At 40.6% G+C, this 18,471-nt stretch overlaps 2 protein-coding genes across 2 annotated transcripts; both read right to left on the reverse strand.

The window, feature by feature from the left end:
* Window positions 1–120: 120 nt before the first annotated feature.
* On the reverse strand, window positions 121–2,318 carry atpsckmt (fATP synthase c subunit lysine N-methyltransferase). The gene is made up of 4 exons (XM_008278838.1): window positions 1,753–2,318; window positions 1,116–1,253; window positions 923–973; window positions 121–833 (listed from the first exon to the last, which is right to left on the reverse strand). Exons 1-4 carry the CDS (start codon window positions 2,026–2,028, stop codon window positions 612–614), a joined length of 687 nt encoding a protein of 228 aa, XP_008277060.1. The 5' UTR covers window positions 2,029–2,318; the 3' UTR covers window positions 121–611.
* A 1,376-nt stretch (window positions 2,319–3,694) lies between these two features.
* Window positions 3,695–15,378, reverse strand: LOC103355151 (neuropilin and tolloid-like protein 1). The gene is made up of 10 exons (XM_008278840.1): window positions 15,351–15,378; window positions 15,066–15,131; window positions 14,161–14,295; window positions 13,840–14,088; window positions 7,885–7,926; window positions 7,413–7,540; window positions 6,676–6,904; window positions 5,828–5,941; window positions 5,602–5,746; window positions 3,695–4,232 (listed from the first exon to the last, which is right to left on the reverse strand). The coding sequence occupies exons 1-10, from the start codon at window positions 15,376–15,378 to the stop codon at window positions 3,695–3,697; spliced, it is 1,674 nt and encodes a 557-aa protein (XP_008277062.1).
* Window positions 15,379–18,471: the final 3,093 nt, after the last annotated feature.

An 18,471-nucleotide genomic window follows, 5' to 3' on the forward strand; every position in this document is an offset into this window, starting at 1 on the left:
AATGTAAGTCAGGCTTTTTTTTCTGTTTTACTTCATAGTTGATCAGCTAGCGGTCAGGACACACTCAAACAACAGCACGTGATTGTGCGGCGTTTTCACCACTAGATGGAGCCCGAGAGCAGCGAGCCACATGTTGATTTTTATTTAGAAGGACACACACAAGGCGAAAAATGTGGTACAGTGCAGGAGATTTCTGTACAAAATTATTTATAATACAGCACATTTGTCATCTTTTTGTCTGTCCACAAAAAAGGTGATTTTAATGATTTCAAAGACTGAAACTTGCACTGCATCTGCAACCACTGATGGCCAGTATCACTTGTTCCTATCAGGACTTTCTCACATCATCACAGTTTACATTCTGCTTAACCCTTGGTCTGTTGTTGACACATGTCAAATATGTCTTTGTGGATCACTCCACTTTAAACATGGCTGACTTTAACACAAGTGTCAGCGCTCACTGAGGGCAGAGTCAGTCTCTTTTTCTTGCTTTCTTCACGCTCCGTCTCAAAGATGGGCATTCAATGCACTTCGTAGCACCTACAGGGATTAAACAAACCTCCATCTCCAGATTACAACATGTGATCACAACAAAACTTAGTGTTTGCATGTCATGTGTGCAAATCCGGTGTCTCCTGCTGATCTGCTGTTGTTTTTCTCGTCGTCCCGTGTTGCAGGTGTGATTTAAATGTCTTGGCATCGTACACCCATACAGTGTCTATGCCCTCCCCATCGGTGTGTTCAGGGACCCAGGTAGGGAAAGGGAAGCGGCAGGCCACCACCTTGGCTGTGCTCGGCAGCTCGCTCGCCAACTTCAGCTCCAGCTGGTCCATCTGCAGACACAGACACAAACAAGACTGATATAGACTAAGAAAATGTCATAAATATAAGGTTTATACAACTTAGAAACATCAGAACTCACCATTTGAGGGACTCCAAAAATAACAACATTGGAGTATTGAGCAAAACTGACCTAGCAAAAGAATCAGAAACATTGAGATTACTATAATGAAAAGTCACCATTTTGTTACTCGGTAAAATCTAATGTCTGGAACTAAAAGGTTTTTTTTGCAGCCTATATACACAATATACTGCACTAATCAGGAACCACTGACCTTCCACAAGTCAGAGATGTGGAAGGAGGTGGAGCGGTGGACTCCCTCTCTCCAGGCCTTGTAGCGAGAATACCACACCAGCCAGGGGTTCAGCTCATAGCCAGATGCCTTGAAGCCATGCTTGGCTGCTGCGATCACCTGAAAAAGAAGGAGGCAGGGAAACACAGTGTTGTCAGTCATGTCCAGCAACAACAGCAATCTTATGTGAGGCGAGTCTGGAAATACTTGTAGGATTTCTGCAGCACAGACTCTGGACAAGCTCTGGAAATAAAACTGCTGCTCAATGTCAGGCCCAAGTTAAGCCACAATCTGGAGCCATGAAAAGAAACTAAAGGCTGAATGGATATAATGTGATGTCTCAACTAGGTGGACGACCTGAGCTGAACAGGGACACTTTTGACAAAAGTCTATGCAATTCAAACTGCATTCTCTAATAAGCTTTAGCAATTTGAAACGCATAACTTCAGCAACTGTTGCAGATTTTTTGTCTGTTTTTAAGTGAGGGTTACATAAAAAGCTTACTATACTGTATATGAGCTCACATTCACTTCTGGTGAGTTGCTAACCCCATTGTGAGAAATGCTCTCAGCCTGTCCACCACCATAAAAAATGTCTAGTTCAGCCTCCCAGCACTTACTATCCTTCCATCTCCGCTCCCGATGTCCACCAGGGTCCCTGATCTTGCCCGCAGCACCCTGAGGACATTCTCCACCTGAGCTGTGGTCGCCGGTACGAACGGGAGGCAGACTTTCCTCAGAGCAGGAGTCACAAACGGAGCCGCCACCGCGTACAGGGCGACCAGCGACCCTCCCACCACCCCGGTGACCACCAGGCCGAGGCGACTTCTGCCTTTCTTCTCCTTCGCATCCCCGGAACTCTGTCCCGAGTCCAGGAAAAGCTCCTCTTGTGACATGATGCTGGCTTAACGGAAACGTTTTGCTTTATAAATCCGTAGTGAACTAATGAACACGGAGCTAAACTCGCAGAATGACAGCTGCTGCTAAAGCTAGCAAGCTAGTAGCTATCCAAGGTTAAAGCGTCGCAAATAAAATTTTACATTCTTCAAACAAATAGAAAATGTTCACTATGTTCACTCTCAAGTGAAAAAAATATTATAAACTGAAGATTTCGCAAATGACAGCAGCAGTCCAGCTATTCCTAAACTCATGCATTCTAAAAGATGACCTGTGCAGCACTGTTATCAGTCCGAGTGGATAACAAAGCCAGGCTGATTAGGGTTCCTACCCTCCGTCTTCTCTCCCGGGCAACACGAGTAGAAAAAAATTTAATGAATAAATAAACTTAATTCGAAATAAAAATAAATTCACACATTAAATGACGAATTTGTGGCGAAATTAAAGTAATGGTAAAATATTTATTTAAATAAATAAATAAACAGAAATAAATTATCCACAACCAGGTGTAGTGCAAAAAAAGTGATAGTCTGCCAAAAACTGCCCACTTTATGAGACTTAAACATTTACAATTGCTTTTGTCTTTTTTTTTCTTTTCATCAAACAGTCATAGCAATGAAACAGAGAGGACTTTAAATTTGTATGGTGTTTAACAGATGGCATTTCTAAATAAAAAGCAGAAAGTATCTCCTTTGCAACAATTCTATGGGCCACAATCTTTGAAAAATAACCCTAATCAAGTCATTCTAATGCATTAACAGCAGTTCAGTTACAGTGTAGGGGCTGCAATCACTTTTTAACGGTGGAAAACTGCACTATATGAGCTGAGTTTGTCTTTTAAAGCTATTTAAACTTGTAAAAGGAGTGGATTGGTTATAATGTAAGTCACAGAATGGGTAAAGCAATACAGAGACATAAGGATAATTGCAAAAGAAATAATTTCTTTATGACTGTTGGACCCAACTGTATACCAACAAACCACAGTTTTTGGCAGTAGATCACTTTTTGGCACAACATCTGTATGAATTACATATAAACACAGGTGACATCTAACATTTACCAAACAGACTTTTTCTCGCTTCAGTGGTGACATGATGAAAATACATAGGAAACAATCACTACAGTCATTCATTCACAAAGTGATTTCAAATATGATCTTATGTCAGACAAGTCAGATTTGACACTTTAAACTAAACAAGGAACAAAAAAAGGAAAAAGGGAACTGTGATCCAGTAGAATGGAAGACATTAATCTCATTGTCTGTGCTTATAAATCCATCTTTAATACATCCCTGACAAATAGGGCAGTTTTACTTCCTTGCCAGTCCCATGCAGGTTACATTGCCACAGCTGTGTGGTATTCAGGACAGCTCCTAAACTCTTTGGCTTTGGGGGGAACTACTATTAAAACCAGTGGTGTGTGTTTCCCCAAGCTGCAGGCTCATATAGTGTCAAACCTGGATTTCACCTGGACTATATGACACAAAGAAACACTCTTACAACTCACTTTTTCTTTTTTAGCCTCAGTAGATTAAAGGTTAGATCAGGAGAGCTTTTATCAAATGTACATTATCCGGCCTACTTTTGGCAACCATAATTCCTCCCATAAATTTGAATGCAGTTCCAATTGGATCCACCATTTTCTTTATTTGCCTTTTGTTTTCAATCAGAAGTCATTAGACAGAGTACGATGGACAGCGTGGTCCAGCCCTGCCATGCCGTGGTGCATCGGATGACGGTGCATGTGGTGCTGGCTGGTGGTGGGACCATCATCCATCATCAAATCATCCTCCTCCTCCGCCCTGTAACCCTCCGCCCCGTCCTGCGAGTAGCTATGCTTCATCACCAGGATGCTCCGTCGACCCGTCGGCGTGTTGTGGTGAGAGAGGCGCGGCGACTGCTGGCTCGCCATCATCGGTGGCACCGGGGGCACAAGGGCAGCTGCTTCGGGTGCAATGGTGGCGTCCCTCATGCTCAGGTTGCTGCGGCTGCCGTGGACGCTGCCGTGCAAGCTCCCCTGATGAGAGCCACAGTGGTGGTCACGGATGCACTTGCTTTCGGCGCGTCGGAGCTTGTGGAACTTGTCAAAGTCCTCGGCCAAGGCCGGGTCTGTCAGTTCGCCCGATGGGGCGCGACGCAGAGTGCAGAGCTCGTAGTGAGGAGGCTCAAGGCCGGGGTGGAGGAGGGCAGGGTCAAAGTCATCTCTGTGGAAACAAAGAGGAGAAGAGTGTGCACATAAAACATACTGTAAATACCAGTATAAGTTCAGGAAGGCACAACAAAAAGCTGATTTTAGTTCTCAAACTCTATCCAACTTTGACTTTAGGTGTCAAGTACAAATCCTCATGGGTATGAATAAACAGTGTGAGCAACAGAAACAACAAAATATCCATCCATCCATTATCTATACACCGCTTAATCCTCACTAGGGTCGTGGGGGGGCTGGAGCCTATCCCAGCCAACTTAGGGCGAAGGCAGGGGACACCCTGGACAGGTCGCCAGTCTATACAAAATATCCATATAAAGTTATTTTCTGCCTTGCTACTCACGTGCAGTTTAAACCTGAAGGCCTGTGATTCATGCATTTACACACAAACAAATTCAAATTTGCTTAAAGTACTTAAAAATTCTAACTTTTTAATCTGACAAACGTTCTTGCAGACGTTGAGGTCTGGGTATTCAGATTAGAGCAGGATCAGCTGCATTTTATCAGCTCCAGCAAAACTGAACCAGAATCCTTTCAAATCCCTTGACAAGTCACTCTGTCACATCATTCATAGCCATACAACGACATTTTTCTGACACATTCAGGCTCTTGCTGTGACATACCAATACTTTTAGATATTATACTGCTATTCTTGGCTCAGATACTTTAGCCAGTGTCATCTAATATAAATAACAATATGCATTTACCTGAGGAGTACCTGGCTACACTGGTTGAGGCTGGACTCTAGTCTGCAAGTTATCAAATGAATAAAAGGTTCTCGTAAATATTTAGAGCTGCTTTATTGAGTTTTCTCTAAAGGGACTAAAAAAATGAAGCCAACGCAGAAGTTCCTCAAATGGCCACTTGAGGCCGACTCCTAAAGCGAGTCAATCCCTATATTAAAATGCCAAACTTGACAGCAGAAATAAACATGTTTACAGCCTGGCACAAAGATTGGTTTTGGTCTCTATGGCTAATTTCCCCACTCAGGACAACTGTACAGGGAGGGAATTGTTTCATAACTCACCCACTTTACTTGCATTAAGGCTCAAAGGACAGTGCCTGATCGAGAGACATTTGCATGGCCCACCTCTGCTCCACTCGCTCTACACCTCTTTGCTAATTTTTAGATTTGCAGGGCGTTAAGAGGAGTCAGGTGCTGCGAAGAGTCAATAACTTTTTCCACCTTGTAAAGTTGTGGTAAACAGTTCCAGTCCAAGCAACATTCACTGGGAGGTATGTTTAATATGAACTCTCCCTTCACTGGTGGTTGGTTTCTACAGAAATGCAACATTTCTGATTTCTAAATAATAAATAATATTATTGAATGAGATCTTAATTCACTGGGTGAGTTTTCAAGCACTCACCTGCGGATGATGTATTTCTTGCGAGGCTGTTTAATCTGGATGATGACGGAGATGGTGAGCAGGATGACAACCAGGCCGCAGGTTATCCCAATGATAGTGAGGTTGGTGTTATCCAGCGTATCCAGGATGCTCGCCTTTCTCTTCTCTAGTTAAGGACACAACACAGAAAAAAACAAAATCACAACCATGTGAATACAGCTGGTGGAGTTTCTCAGCCTGTGCCTACCTTTGCAGTGATTCTCGTCCCAGGGGTAAACACAGTTCTGGATTCCGTTGCAGACCAGCGTGTGGTTGATGCACATGTTGCTATGACAGAAGAAGGTGTCTCCCTCACAAGGAGCTGAAAAGGAAAAGGCAGGAGACATGCAGCTATAGACTGACCAAAACAAATCAATACAATTCAAACTCACTCTTAAATAAAGTTTAGGCTGATATTTACTGGGGGGTAACTGCTTCTTCATCAGTGATTTAATGTTCTGTAATATTTTATTCATGTGCAACTGTGTGCTTTTTTTGTCACTTTTTTTTTCTTTAATGCCAGTAAAGTGCGGAAACAAGACATTTTCTAGTCATAGTGCCTTTAAAACTGCACTTACTAAATAACAACACTGACATATTGATATCTACAAAAGCTATTCTATCAGAGATGGAGCAGTATTAGTGTTGGTTATGTTCACTGGTCACTTTCTAGAGTTTAGCAATAGAACCAAAACAATTATCTAAGCAGCTCTGTAGAGTTGACAGAAACTGTAAATCTAGGTTGTAGTTTTCTGTTGGTTTGCCACCACAAGCATTTCTTTTCATATTCTAATTATTTGTTGAATCAGCTGGTATAAAATATAAATCAGTGCATCCTTAAAATATAATTTCATCACTTAGCAAACCTAATAAATGATTACTTTGATGTCAACATTCTTAATCTACTAAAAATAAAACCACTAAGGTCACTAATCTGATATAATCTAATTAACATCTTTTTCTGACACAACAGTCAAAACAAAAGTAGTCATTCTGCTTTTTTCCCTCCATGTAAACACTAATCTTTTAAAACACATCTGACAGAGATTCGCTCACGTTCATGGAAGGTGGTGAAGAGGATCTTGAACTTGCTCTTCCTGCTGCCCTCGTCGGCCCACAGCCTCACCACGCCCACAGAGGACGCCAGCATCACGTCGTTGGCCACCGTGGAGCAGAACTTATTCTTCAGGTGCTCCACCGAGCTGCTGCCGTCGTAGATGCCGACAAAGTTGCGCTTGCACTCGTTGGAGTTGTGCATCTCGTACTCCAGGAAACGCATGTAGATCTGTGGAGCGAGCAGAAGGGAGAGACGGTGGAAGGGGGAATATTTTAAAGGTGGTTTGTACTAGATTTTTGTTCAGACACTAAAGTGTACCTGTAGAATTGTTAGAACTAGATGGGTAAACCTTAACTTTCTGGAGTTCTGATATTGTTGAAGAAGACATGTTGAAAATGTGTAAAACACTTTTGTATATAAAAAAAGTTCTTGTAAAATATATTTTGGTCATACTTGGCTATCTATTTGTGTGCTGTGTTGTAAAATTTCACTCTTGCTGGCCAAACAAAACACTATTTCATGTGAAAAATGTCATTCTGTACTTTCTCAGGTATAGATTCAAAGATACAGATTCCTGCCAAAATGACCATTTTCTCAATAGCCTCCAATCAGAAGAAGGTTCAGGCAGGTAGTAGGTAGATAGATAGTTTCTAAAGTTTATAGATGAATGGAATTTCATTTGTGATGTGATGCAGCATTTTCTCAGTTCCAAACAGTTGACATTCAGCATACAGACCCGAGCTCTGGGTGGAGCCTTGATGTACCACCTGCAGTCCACAGCTTCAGTCTGCTGCGCTCGGGCCTCCCTGGCTATCTGAGCCGATTCCACAAACCCTTCTGGACCGCTCAGCTCAAATTCACAAACTGTGAAGAGTGAACAGTTTTGTGTTCCAGTTAAAACAGGTCTACTGATGCTGATGGCACTGTTGTCAACAAAGTCATTTTCTGAATATCGCTCACTTCCAAATAACGTGGTTACAAAGTTCCCCGCTTGTTATCTTGTTGACCTCTTTTTTTTTTTTTTAAGCAAAGTCACAGTGTTCCAAAATGTAAGCAACAAATGAAGCTAGGTTGTTATAAATGGTAATTTAAATTTGAAACAATGCCCTTCCTGCAGTATGAGCATTTCTTTTAACCACTTAGGCTTGATGCATTCATTTTCATAACATCTGCTTGGTGCTGTTTTATCACACAAGTTAAATACTCACATGGTAGAGCTGGCAACTCTCCAAGCTCTTTAAACTCGGGATCTAAAAGCAGAACACAACAGTAGTTTGTGAGCAAGTTCTGAAATGGGCTTCGTGTGCAAAAACTGATGAAACGTAGAGGAAATTATCTCCAATAATTTGAACGGATGAATGGATGCATATAACATGTACCAACACCGATCAGCCGCAACATTAAAACCTCTGAGAGATAAAGTTGATTATCTTGTTACAATGCAATGTTCTGCTTGAAAACTTGAGTGCTTTTAATGTTGTGGCCCCATTCATACATGTTTTTCTTCCTACTTTATTGTATGTACTGATGGAAAAACAAGCGTATGTATGTTTAAGTGCATGTTAAGATATTAGGTCAATGCAGGTTCCACAGAAGATGATGTCGGCATGTAATATGTACATGTAGCACTGGCAAACATACTGATACCTACAGTATAGGAGGAAGAAAATGATGAGAAACATTTGCAGAATAAAAGTATGTCATCTCCTGCACGCAATATTCTCTGCAACAAATTTTGTCGAGGAAAAAGAGCAGCGATTAAAACACAAGTCTCTGACCTCTTGATTTTTTTGGTTAAGTACAAAGAAATAAACGCTGTACAATGACAATAACAATATTGAAGACATATGGCAACACAGAATAAAAACACAGCTGGTGGACGCTTGTGTAATCTTTGTACCAGCACATTGCGTCTGCCCTCATTTAAACCCCCCCTGAAACCCTGATGCCCTTCATCAAAAAGGAAAAAAAACACACTCAGCATCAGAAAGGGAACAGATATTGTGTTCTAAACCTTTGTGCTGATGAATCTACTTGCTAGGTGGATTATAAATCCTGATATACCGGCTTAGGTCAGGAGAGATTAGACTCCGGCAGCAGGGACGACCTGCTGATGGAAATGTCTACTTTTGAATTCTCTTGGATGCGCACGGTTTAAGATTGAGTGAAAAACCCAGACGTTAATGTAAGTAAAAAGACCAAACAGTGTAACATATAAAAACAGCACAGTTTTTAATGTTTGGAGATAAACAATGCGGGGTAAGGAGCAAGGATTTTTTCAGCTAAAGTTTATTTTAGAGCTAAAATTTCACAGTTGTTTTTTTCGTTTTCGTTAAAGCAGCATCGTGGATAGCGGTTGGACTCGACTGAGGCTCACATCAGCAAGAAGTCTTATTAATCCTCTCATGTTTCTTACCCGTTTCTGCTTCAGGCTTGGCCAGATTATTCACATTTATTCCTGTGTGTGTGTGTGTGTGTGTGTGTGTGTGTGAGTGATGCAACAATATATTCCCACAGACTTTGTACCCAATAAAAGAAAAAAAAAAAAATGCAAAGATCAAATAAAGATGAGATATAGGATGGTTTATGTAAATCCTCTTCTGGTGTTATATAGCTTGAAAATGTATGGTACAGACCAGAACAGTGATGGCAGAAGCACACATTCAGCCATGTGAAGCAAACCTTCAGCTAACACTGTATTACTGTATATGTCAACGGTTTGATTTTTTAGTGCATTTTCCAAGAAATATGTCAAGAAATATGTCAAAAAGATCCTGTAGCACCACTTACATGCTGAAGATATGGTCGTAGACTTCCATAAAGGAGAGTTGTAGATGACTTTTCAATAGAATTTACTCTAGTTTTAAGATGTTTGATCTGTTCAGTATTATCAGACGCTGCAGCAGCTACAATTTCAGGGGAAAAATAGGAGAAAAAAAAATCTCTATGCCATGAAATTAAGTTTACTTTCATAGGTCTCTTCTTACATTTAATCCTCTTGCTTTGATTACATCCGGACCAGTATTGCGTGTTTCTGATTTTCTTTCCGTATGCCTTTTGTTTTTGATTGCAATGAACAAAGTCCAAAGTCGTGATCATTCACATCAGAAGCTTGCAAGCAATTCCTATGGGTTTAGTTAGGTTTAGGTTGGAGACAGGCAGCCATACATGTTATTTTGTCTATTTAAAACCAATCTTGGACAAGTGATGTGAGACGGAACACTTCACAGTTTTACATTTACACTGCGCATTATGTGGTGATGCTGATTTGCGATCTGCGAAAGCGAAGCAAGACACACTGTACATGGAGAGAGGAAAATGTGCAGAGAGTACCCAGTCTCCAGGGACCACAATCACTACCACCATATTGTTGTATATGAGCTTACAAGCTTTTCCCAGAATATCTGTGCATAATGAAGAATGGGGGTTTAGTGTGTTTGCCTTCACGAAAACACACACAACAAAAGTGAGTACACTCATGTGCAATATCTCTTGAAATTTGCATCACCTCTCAATAATTGCACTATTTCTAAGCTGACAAATAGAATTGTTTGTCTTATGAAGAATAAAAACCAAATGCTTTACAAGGCTGTATAGAAACTAAAAAGTTTCAGTGCCTCCTGTGATCCCGTCAACTAAACTGACTGTGATTTCAAATTTGCTAAGTCGATAAATATGGTTAGAAAATGAGCTGTGAACACCAAAAGTCTCCAAGCTTTGGACCTTTGGGCTGTGTCTATCTGCATGCACACCAAGATCATTTTAGTTGTCCCACATATGGTCCAGCACGTTTGCTGTGAATCTGGTCAGGACTACCACAGTGAATGCAGAGTCCCAACAATGAAGCATGGAGGAGAAGTGTGGCAACATCGGGCTGCATGAGTGAAATGGGTGTTGGGGAGATGACATTTATAGATGGCACTGTGAATGCTCATGAACATACCAAAAAAACTGACTGACAAGATGACTCCTTGTCTGCAGAAGCTTGGCAGAAGACAAATATTCCAGCTTGATATTGATACAAAGCACGCTACCCTTCCAGCAAACAAAATCGGGGACCTTTAGGTTCTGCTAGACGACTTGCACCATCTTAAAAGTCACTTTGAATTAGAGGAATCATGCACTAAAAATACATCCTCTGTCAAAGTATGAGCAATGTTAGCACTACCTTGTGCTATAGTTGCACCTAGACCACATGGATGCTAAATGTCTTGAGCAGTAACCTCCTATTACTTGCTTAAACAGAAAAGACATTGCTGTTTTCCAAATTGTATGCAGGCATGTTGGTGAATTTATTCCCTCCCGCCACCCGTGATGGGCGGAATTAGACAGGAGATTAACATTTGGCATTAAGGACTCATTACATTTGATGTAAACACACGGAAAACGGCTTTTCCTGATCTGATCTGACAATAATGCTAAGTATCTTCTTAGAGGGATAGTTTGCTAGTTTAAGTGCTTAAATGTTTCAGTCTTTTAAAATATAAATTAGTGAGTTTTCTTAATGAGTTATTAATACTGGAAGCTACGGGGGACTTAACAAAAAATTGTGGTGGATTAATACCTACGTTTTATCTGATGATTAATAAAGGTTTAGCAGCCTCAGGCACTTAAGTGTAGGTGACGTGAATTCCTCTCTGGAATCAAAATCATCATCATCATCATCATCATCATCATCATCAGGAGTAGAAGGTCTCAAACTGGAACAATCCCTTGAGGAACAAAAACAATAACGTGCAGAGCCTCAATCACGTTAAGAACAAAAAGAAAAGAAAGATGGCTGGCTGGATGGATGGACAGAGGGATGCAGATTAATCTTTGGCCCTTGTCAGTGTAGGTGGCCTATAAAATCTGTTAATAAAGCCTCTGCCCCTGACTCCCTTAAGCTGCTACTGCGGCTCAGCGCTGACAAGCTGTATTCCCCTGAAGACAAGCTTTCATTAACTCTCGTGTGTGTGTGTGACACGGAGGGAACGTGTGTGTGTGTATGTGCACGAGTGTGTGTGTGTTTGCTGCACGCCCCCTCCCCTGTCAGCTGCAGCTGCACTAAGACTGGAAATAAAGCACATTTCCTGCAGCATGCAACCAAACCATTATCAAAGTTGCAATATGCCACTTTTGCCAAGATGCAACGCATGTATTTCTTATACTGCTCCATTGATGCATTGTGATCACAAAGCTGCACTGACCATCATGGCACTGGAAATACATGGGTGCATGCAAATGTGTGCTCGCTGTGCAAACTGAGTGAGAGAAAAGCCAGAAGCCAACAGACAGGGTAAAAGAGGTGAACGACTTTGGCACGAGGCAGACAACAATGTCAGATTCGCAGCAGGGAGGGCGACTGGGAGAGAGTTCCAAGGAGAGGAGGCAGAGGCTTAGAGCCGTAGTAATACTCTGAACGGCCGTCCTGCCAGCCAGACAGAGCTGCAGCAACAACAGTGGAGCAGAAATGCTAATTTATGAAAAGCGTCTGTATTTTCCTTTTTTTTTTTTTTTTTTGGACACACTCTCACAAGAGCATGAAATCTACAGCAGAGTATTTTGTGAAAGCTAAACCATGATTACAACTCTTTAGCTATACAGCCCTGATGTCTGGATGCAGTTTTTTATAGGTACACCTAGTGTCCTAGTAATCCAGTATAATGCAACAACCCACTCCATACAGTGTAGTCCAGTGACTACAGTTGATATCGTCTCGTAAGATGGTGTATATGTATGTAAACCAATGACTGGACAACTTCCCAATTATCACTTTCTGGTGTTGAGTCGGAGCAACATGCTACAACTTACATACACAATGCTGTCAGTAAGGTCAACACTTTGTCCTATTTTGAGTGAAATGACCCTGTTAGTGTGGTACCCAGACTTCTGAATTGCACCTCGCTGCAAACAAGATGGCAGACCATGTCAACACCACCGCAGTTGACAGAAAATGGTTTAATCTCAGCAACCGAAGATGGTCTTCTTTGTGTCCTTGTTTTTTTAATATAACATGAATCAAACAGTTTGTATTTACCAGTACGGTACCCATTATAAACCTAAGTTACAGAAATATTATTTTAAACGTATACCTATGCTCTCTGGATTCTTTGATGAAAGTTTGATAAACAACATTAATTAAAAACTCAGAAAAATCTAATAACTTTTTTAGCCTTATCACTGTAAAGCTATCCAACCGCACTGCTACCATTAGATTACATAATAGATGGATGATTTCCGTCACTGAGGTCATGTGACTTCCTGTCAGCCACAGAGGTCACACACCTGATTTGTTTATGTTGATTCAAATATTCAATACAAAAGTGTTTATTATTTAATCATTATTATGAATGAAATTAGATACTTCGGTGACACTGAAATGGTGGATCAGTGACATAATCACTGGACTTCTGCCATAAATGAGACCCTGGATGTAAGATTGGGAATACTTTAAATTGAATATTACCTTCCTCGATAAACTAGGCTCTGTAGAACAAACTGGATTTTATTTTTATTTTCCTTGCTTGAGTAAAAGAGCTTTGGATGAAGGTAGATTAACTGACTTTTTGGGCAAACATGTTAGCATACAGTTGCATATTTGCAATATATCATTAATTAAGAGTCAAATATTTACTCTTCCTTCTGCACTGCTTTTGTGAAAGTTTCCATGATTCTGTTTGGCATAAAATACAGTTTTCTAAACAGGTCATACTAAAACTTTAATGAATTCGGAAACTTCCATTTACCCATCTACTTAAACTATCATACAAAATAGCATTTACACCGGATGATGCAAAGCAACCTTAAACTGTGTGGTGAATACACACTACAAAGGAATATCTGTTTCCTCGCTACATGCTAAAAGCTCTGCTGCGCTGAATAGTTGCTAACTTTGTCCGTCTTCTCTATTTGATGCTGGAAAATAACATGCAATGATGTTATTCAAGCTTTTTCACTGAAAAACAAACCAAAACAGTAAAGTTTGGCCTTTAAAACCCAAATAAAGAGCAGAAGGATGCTGAAATTCACCCTGAAACTAAAGAGAACTGCATAATTTGATGATAATTCTCATGGGATTTGTCACAACGGCTGCTTTTCACACATAGTCAGTGCATTTATATTTGATTTAAAACTATTGATTAGTGCAGCTTTAAGGTCAACTCCCCTTCAGTCTCACTCACCTTTCGTGAAGTTGTATCGTGCAGAGAAACCAATGGCCTCCAGCTCGCCATCCGCCACAAACTTGATGTACAGGTACCTCCCACTGGAGCGGACGTACGCCGGGCTTTCCTGCCCACAGTAGCGGCCAATGATGGGCGAGAAACCAAAGGGGCCGTCGCGAACTTCGATGTGGTCAAACTTGCACTCCCAGGACGGCTCGATGGAGTACTTCTCGTCGAAGAACAGGTCGATGCACTGCCGGGGAGAAGCTGCAGCAGGAGGAGAGGTTACCAGGAGGTCAGATTAAAGGAAGAGGGTTTGTGAGGCTAAAAAAGTCTCACCTTCTATTATGTAAATGCATTCCCTCTCGGGCGGGTATCTCTCGGGGTAGTTGGGTGAAGTGAAATAGCCTCCATCAGGCTCCTTTATCCAGGTCCCACACTGTCCGGCCGGGGTCACACCTGAGTTGTTCTTCACTGCAAACAGTGTACAAACAGATAAACAGGACCGAGAAATTACACAACCTGCCATTCATTCTACAATTCTTCCTCTAAAAATCGTACTAATTTGGTTGCTAAATTAATTTGACTTCACATTGCGGATGGTAAACATAACTTTCTTGGAGGCTTGTTAGCATCACAGTTTGTCTGCTATTTTAATTGTGAGAGACTACAAACATAACCAGTGTTTTTGTCCATCTTAGAAGGAAAAAACAAACAGAAAGATTGTTATTTATTATCCTATGATGTGGCTCTGAGTCCACTGAGTGCTCATTAGAAGGCTGTCAATGCTCTGATCGACCCGAAGAATACGCCCACGTTCCCCAAATGACTTTTACCAAAGGAATCTCATTTAATGTATCATTATATTATACTGTGGATTCGGCATTATGTGGTCACAATGACAACTTGTTGGTCTTTTTTTTGTCTTTTTTGCATGTTTTGTCATTAATTAATTAGTTGTTCATCATGTCAGGATTTCGCAAAAATCAAAAGAAAGAAAAATGTGCACTACAATTTCAGAGCTGATGTCTGTGGTTTTGTCTGACTGGGAAAAACACATATTTATATGTACTAGTACATTTGAATACAATCTGGCATCTTAGCTATGTAGATTTTTGTGGCCATATCAATCCATTAATCCATCAATGTGTAAATGATTCAACCACTGTTATCTTCGCCGAAAACATAACCAAATTGTCCGAATGATTAATGGTGAACAATGATGTCAGGATGTGACAGGATACCTTGAGTTTTGGTTTTGGTTGATGTGGCAAAGGACAGCTGGGAGGAGAGGAGACTTGCTGCAAAAGCTGAGAGAATACAAGAGGAACAAGATTACAAGCAGCTTAAACTTCTGAAAACATAGGAAAAAAAATAAGTTCTACCAGACGGGAGAAAACACAACAAATGGGATTCTAAACCTTTGCTGTGATTCATATGAATAATCGATGATGTTTAAAGGTTTAACACTTGTTTTGTTTCTTTTAATCAGATGCAGCTATGAAACATGTCCACAGCAGTAAACTCACCGACGGGCAGCAGAAGTTTGTGCACCATTTCTGTTCCCTGAGGATGAGCAGCTCTGTCTCACATATTGCCATTAAACAGTTTAGACTGAAAGCAGCTCCTACGCATCCTTTTTGGGTTGTAAAAATATAATATAATAAAAAAAAAAAAGTATTGTTCAACCCATCAGTTCCTTTTAAAATGCATCAAATCCGAGAGTAAATACTTCGGCGTGTCCGTCCCTCTCTGTGTGTCTCCCCAACAGCTCAAAGGATTACTCTCCCGTCCGCCACAAAACCTTCACAATTTTTTGCTCCACCTTTAGGCTGCATTAATCCGCTCACAAGATATACACTCATTCACGAAGCTGTGTGTGTGTGTGTGTGTGTGTGTGTGTTCAAGATTTGGTGGCTTAACTCGCTCTCCATCATCACAGCATTATCAAAGCCACATCACAATAAAATAAAAAAATATTTCCAAAATACATATTCAACTTATTAACCATCATCATCATCATTATCATCATCATCATCATCATCATCATCATCCTTTTTGCTACTACTATGATTATTGTTATTATTAGTAGTCGTGTGATTGTTCATTATTTCTATGGCGGACCACAAGTGCCATGGAAATGGTTCAAGCTTTTCATTTATTATTAGCTAATTGAACAATAAAAGTAATTACTCTTAATATTTGTTTATCTGCAAATTCATTATTAAATCTAAAAATGAACACAAGGCAGATGATTGTTTGATATTTCGGTAAAACTTACAAACATTATAAAAGGAATGTGTTAAATATTATTAATCCACTAATGAGCATTTCAGATTTCCTTCCATCCATTATCTATACACCGCTAAATCCTCACTAGGGTCATGGGGGGGCTGGACTCTATCCCAGCTGACTCAGGGTGAAGGCAGGGGACACCCTGGACAGGTCACCAGTCTATCACAGGGCTACACTTAGAGACAGACAACCAAGCACACTCACATTCACACCTACGGACAATTTAGAATCACCAATTAACCTCAACATGTTTTTGGGGAGGAAGCTGGAGAACCCAGAGAGAACCCACGCTGCACGGGGAGAACATGCAAACTCCACGCAGAAAGATCCCAGGTGTCCATACCGGGACGCGAACCGGCGACCTTCTTGCTGTGAGGCGACGGTACAACTGGTACAAATAAAACAAAACAAGCACCAAAATTGTCATAGTACAGAGGAAAAGAGGGCAAAAGTAAGTCTATAAAATGGGTTTTAAGAAGACACTGATTCTGCAAAGCTTTTCTCCTCAGGAGCCATAATGTCAAGAGCCCGTCACCTTTATTTAAGCTTCGAATCTAAAACAATCAGAAGGGCCCCACCTTAGGGAGCTTAGGCTACAAACTGGCTCATATGGGGGTCAGCATTTCTGTGATACAGCTTGGAGCCAGACCCTGATGAGTTTAAAATGTGATCAATGAAATCAAATCTAAAATGAACAGTCAGTTCAACAAGCGTCTCTGTGCAGCATCTCTGCTGGTTGCCTGGCAACATGAAGAAATACTTACATATCTCCCTGATAAACAACTAATTATTCTTTACACATGTAACTGGGTTAAGCAAACAAGATAGCATGTCCTCAATACTTTATCTTTTCAAACACACGTCCTGGTTTTACCCTTGCTTCTTGGCCATCTATTCAGTTTCAATTCACCAACAGTATATTTGCAGTGTGGAGATTAATATTACTGTTTCTGGAGGTCATTTTTTTCACTCTGAATTCTTATTAGCCAGGCTGCTTTACACTGCTTTTTACCACGGACTGTAAACTACTGATGTAACAGTGACTTGCTTTACAACATCTGCAACATGGCAAAGAACATAAACCACTATATGTTGCTCTTTCGTTGTTTGTTCCCCTGTATTAATGCACTGTACATGTGTTTGTGTGGCCCCAAAAAGAGTCTTCAGAATGACTTTACAGTCGCCACATGAGGAGTTTCTGGTTGTGTTGCAATTATAAATGAGCGTCCATACAGCTGAAGTTCATCATGAATCACTGCATGCAGGAAAACGTCCTCTTCTTGTCTTTAAATCATTTAAAAGTGTAAAGTAAACGGCACCTCTACTGGCTACCATGGGCCTGCTCCACTCAGACACCACTGATGCATGGATGGTTTGCTTTGGTTTTCTTTTTCTTTTTTTCTTTTGAGGGGTCTGAAAAGCTCTGCTGTATCCAAGAGGGGGCAGCAGATGCTAGTAGAAGATAGCAATTACTGCACGCCTTAGTCAGCGCCACTGAATTTATTATACTGTAAAATCCCCCAAACTTGGAAAACATAGACAGTAATCACTAAATCCTGAAAATGTTTGCTTGAACTGTTTGTATGTGAGGCTGTTCTAACTAAAACACTGTCGACACCACCGTTTGCAAATGACATACACTTGAATTAATCTCATTCAGCCAGGTGAGGTTTATTTTAACCTTTATGTGTTGCAGTCATTTGGAAATTACATGTTTTTGTGGGTGATCAACAGGAAAATGATCAGTAGCTATTTAGATGATTGATCAGTTGGTTTCTTTCAAGGCAAAAACGCCAAAAATTCCAGACTTCTCTTACTGAGAATATGCTGCAGTGTCTCAGGGTTGCTGGTAATACACCACCTTAACACTTTCCTTCACATTCTTAGGTTTATTGGTGCAAAAACGATTCACTAAATCGAGGAAATAATGACCAAAAACATAGATTTGTCAGGCTGCAGTGTTTGGATTGGGTACAATATGCCTTTCATTTCATATTTCTCACTGTATCCTCGTTTTTTTACTGTCGCATCCTTGTTAATGCCTTCAGATCTTAGTGTGAGCGTTAGTCTTGGTACATTCTCACATCTCCATTTACTTGAGCATGGCAAGAAGTGAGTGTGAGGGCAGTTGAAAACAGTCTACATGTAGCTATTAAGCTATAGAAAGTAAGCTTTGATCATTTGGTCACGTTAAAGTTGAGGTCTGGGTTGAGTCCTAGTTGAAATTTTCCATCCATGTTGCAGATATAAAAGTTAAATATGATTCTGTGCAATAAGCAGGCTTCTTTGCATTATTTTATGCTTCTTTTTTTTGCTTTTTTTCCATTTTGCTTTTGTATCTTAATGGAAGTTTTA

The sequence above is a fragment of the Stegastes partitus genome, unplaced genomic scaffold (assembly GCF_000690725.1).
Source record: "Stegastes partitus isolate 25-593 unplaced genomic scaffold, Stegastes_partitus-1.0.2 Scaffold134, whole genome shotgun sequence".
Classification (NCBI taxonomy): domain Eukaryota; kingdom Metazoa; phylum Chordata; class Actinopteri; family Pomacentridae; genus Stegastes; species Stegastes partitus.

What these genes read in the sequence shown, in the direction of transcription:
- LOC103355151 (XM_008278840.1), bottom strand. Translation starts at nt 15,378, where the DNA reads ATGGTGCACAAACTTCTGCTGCCCGTCG. An exon ending in AACCAAAACCAAAACTCAAG is followed by an intron (nt 14,296 to 15,065) that starts GTATCCTGTCAC and finishes CACTGTTTGCAG; the next exon opens with TGAAGAACAACTCAGGTGTG. An exon ending in AAGAAATACATCATCCGCAG is followed by an intron (nt 4,233 to 5,601) that starts GTGAGTGCTTGA and finishes TTGTTTCCACAG; the next exon opens with AGATGACTTTGACCCTGCCC.
- atpsckmt (XM_008278838.1), bottom strand. Translation starts at nt 2,028, where the DNA reads ATGTCACAAGAGGAGCTTTTCCTGGACTCGGGACAGAGTTCCGGGGAT. An exon ending in GGAGCGGAGATGGAAGGATA is followed by an intron (nt 1,254 to 1,752) that starts GTAAGTGCTGGG and finishes CTTCTTTTTCAG; the next exon opens with GTGATCGCAGCAGCCAAGCA. An exon ending in TTTTTGGAGTCCCTCAAATG is followed by an intron (nt 834 to 922) that starts GTGAGTTCTGAT and finishes CTGTGTCTGCAG; the next exon opens with ATGGACCAGCTGGAGCTGAA.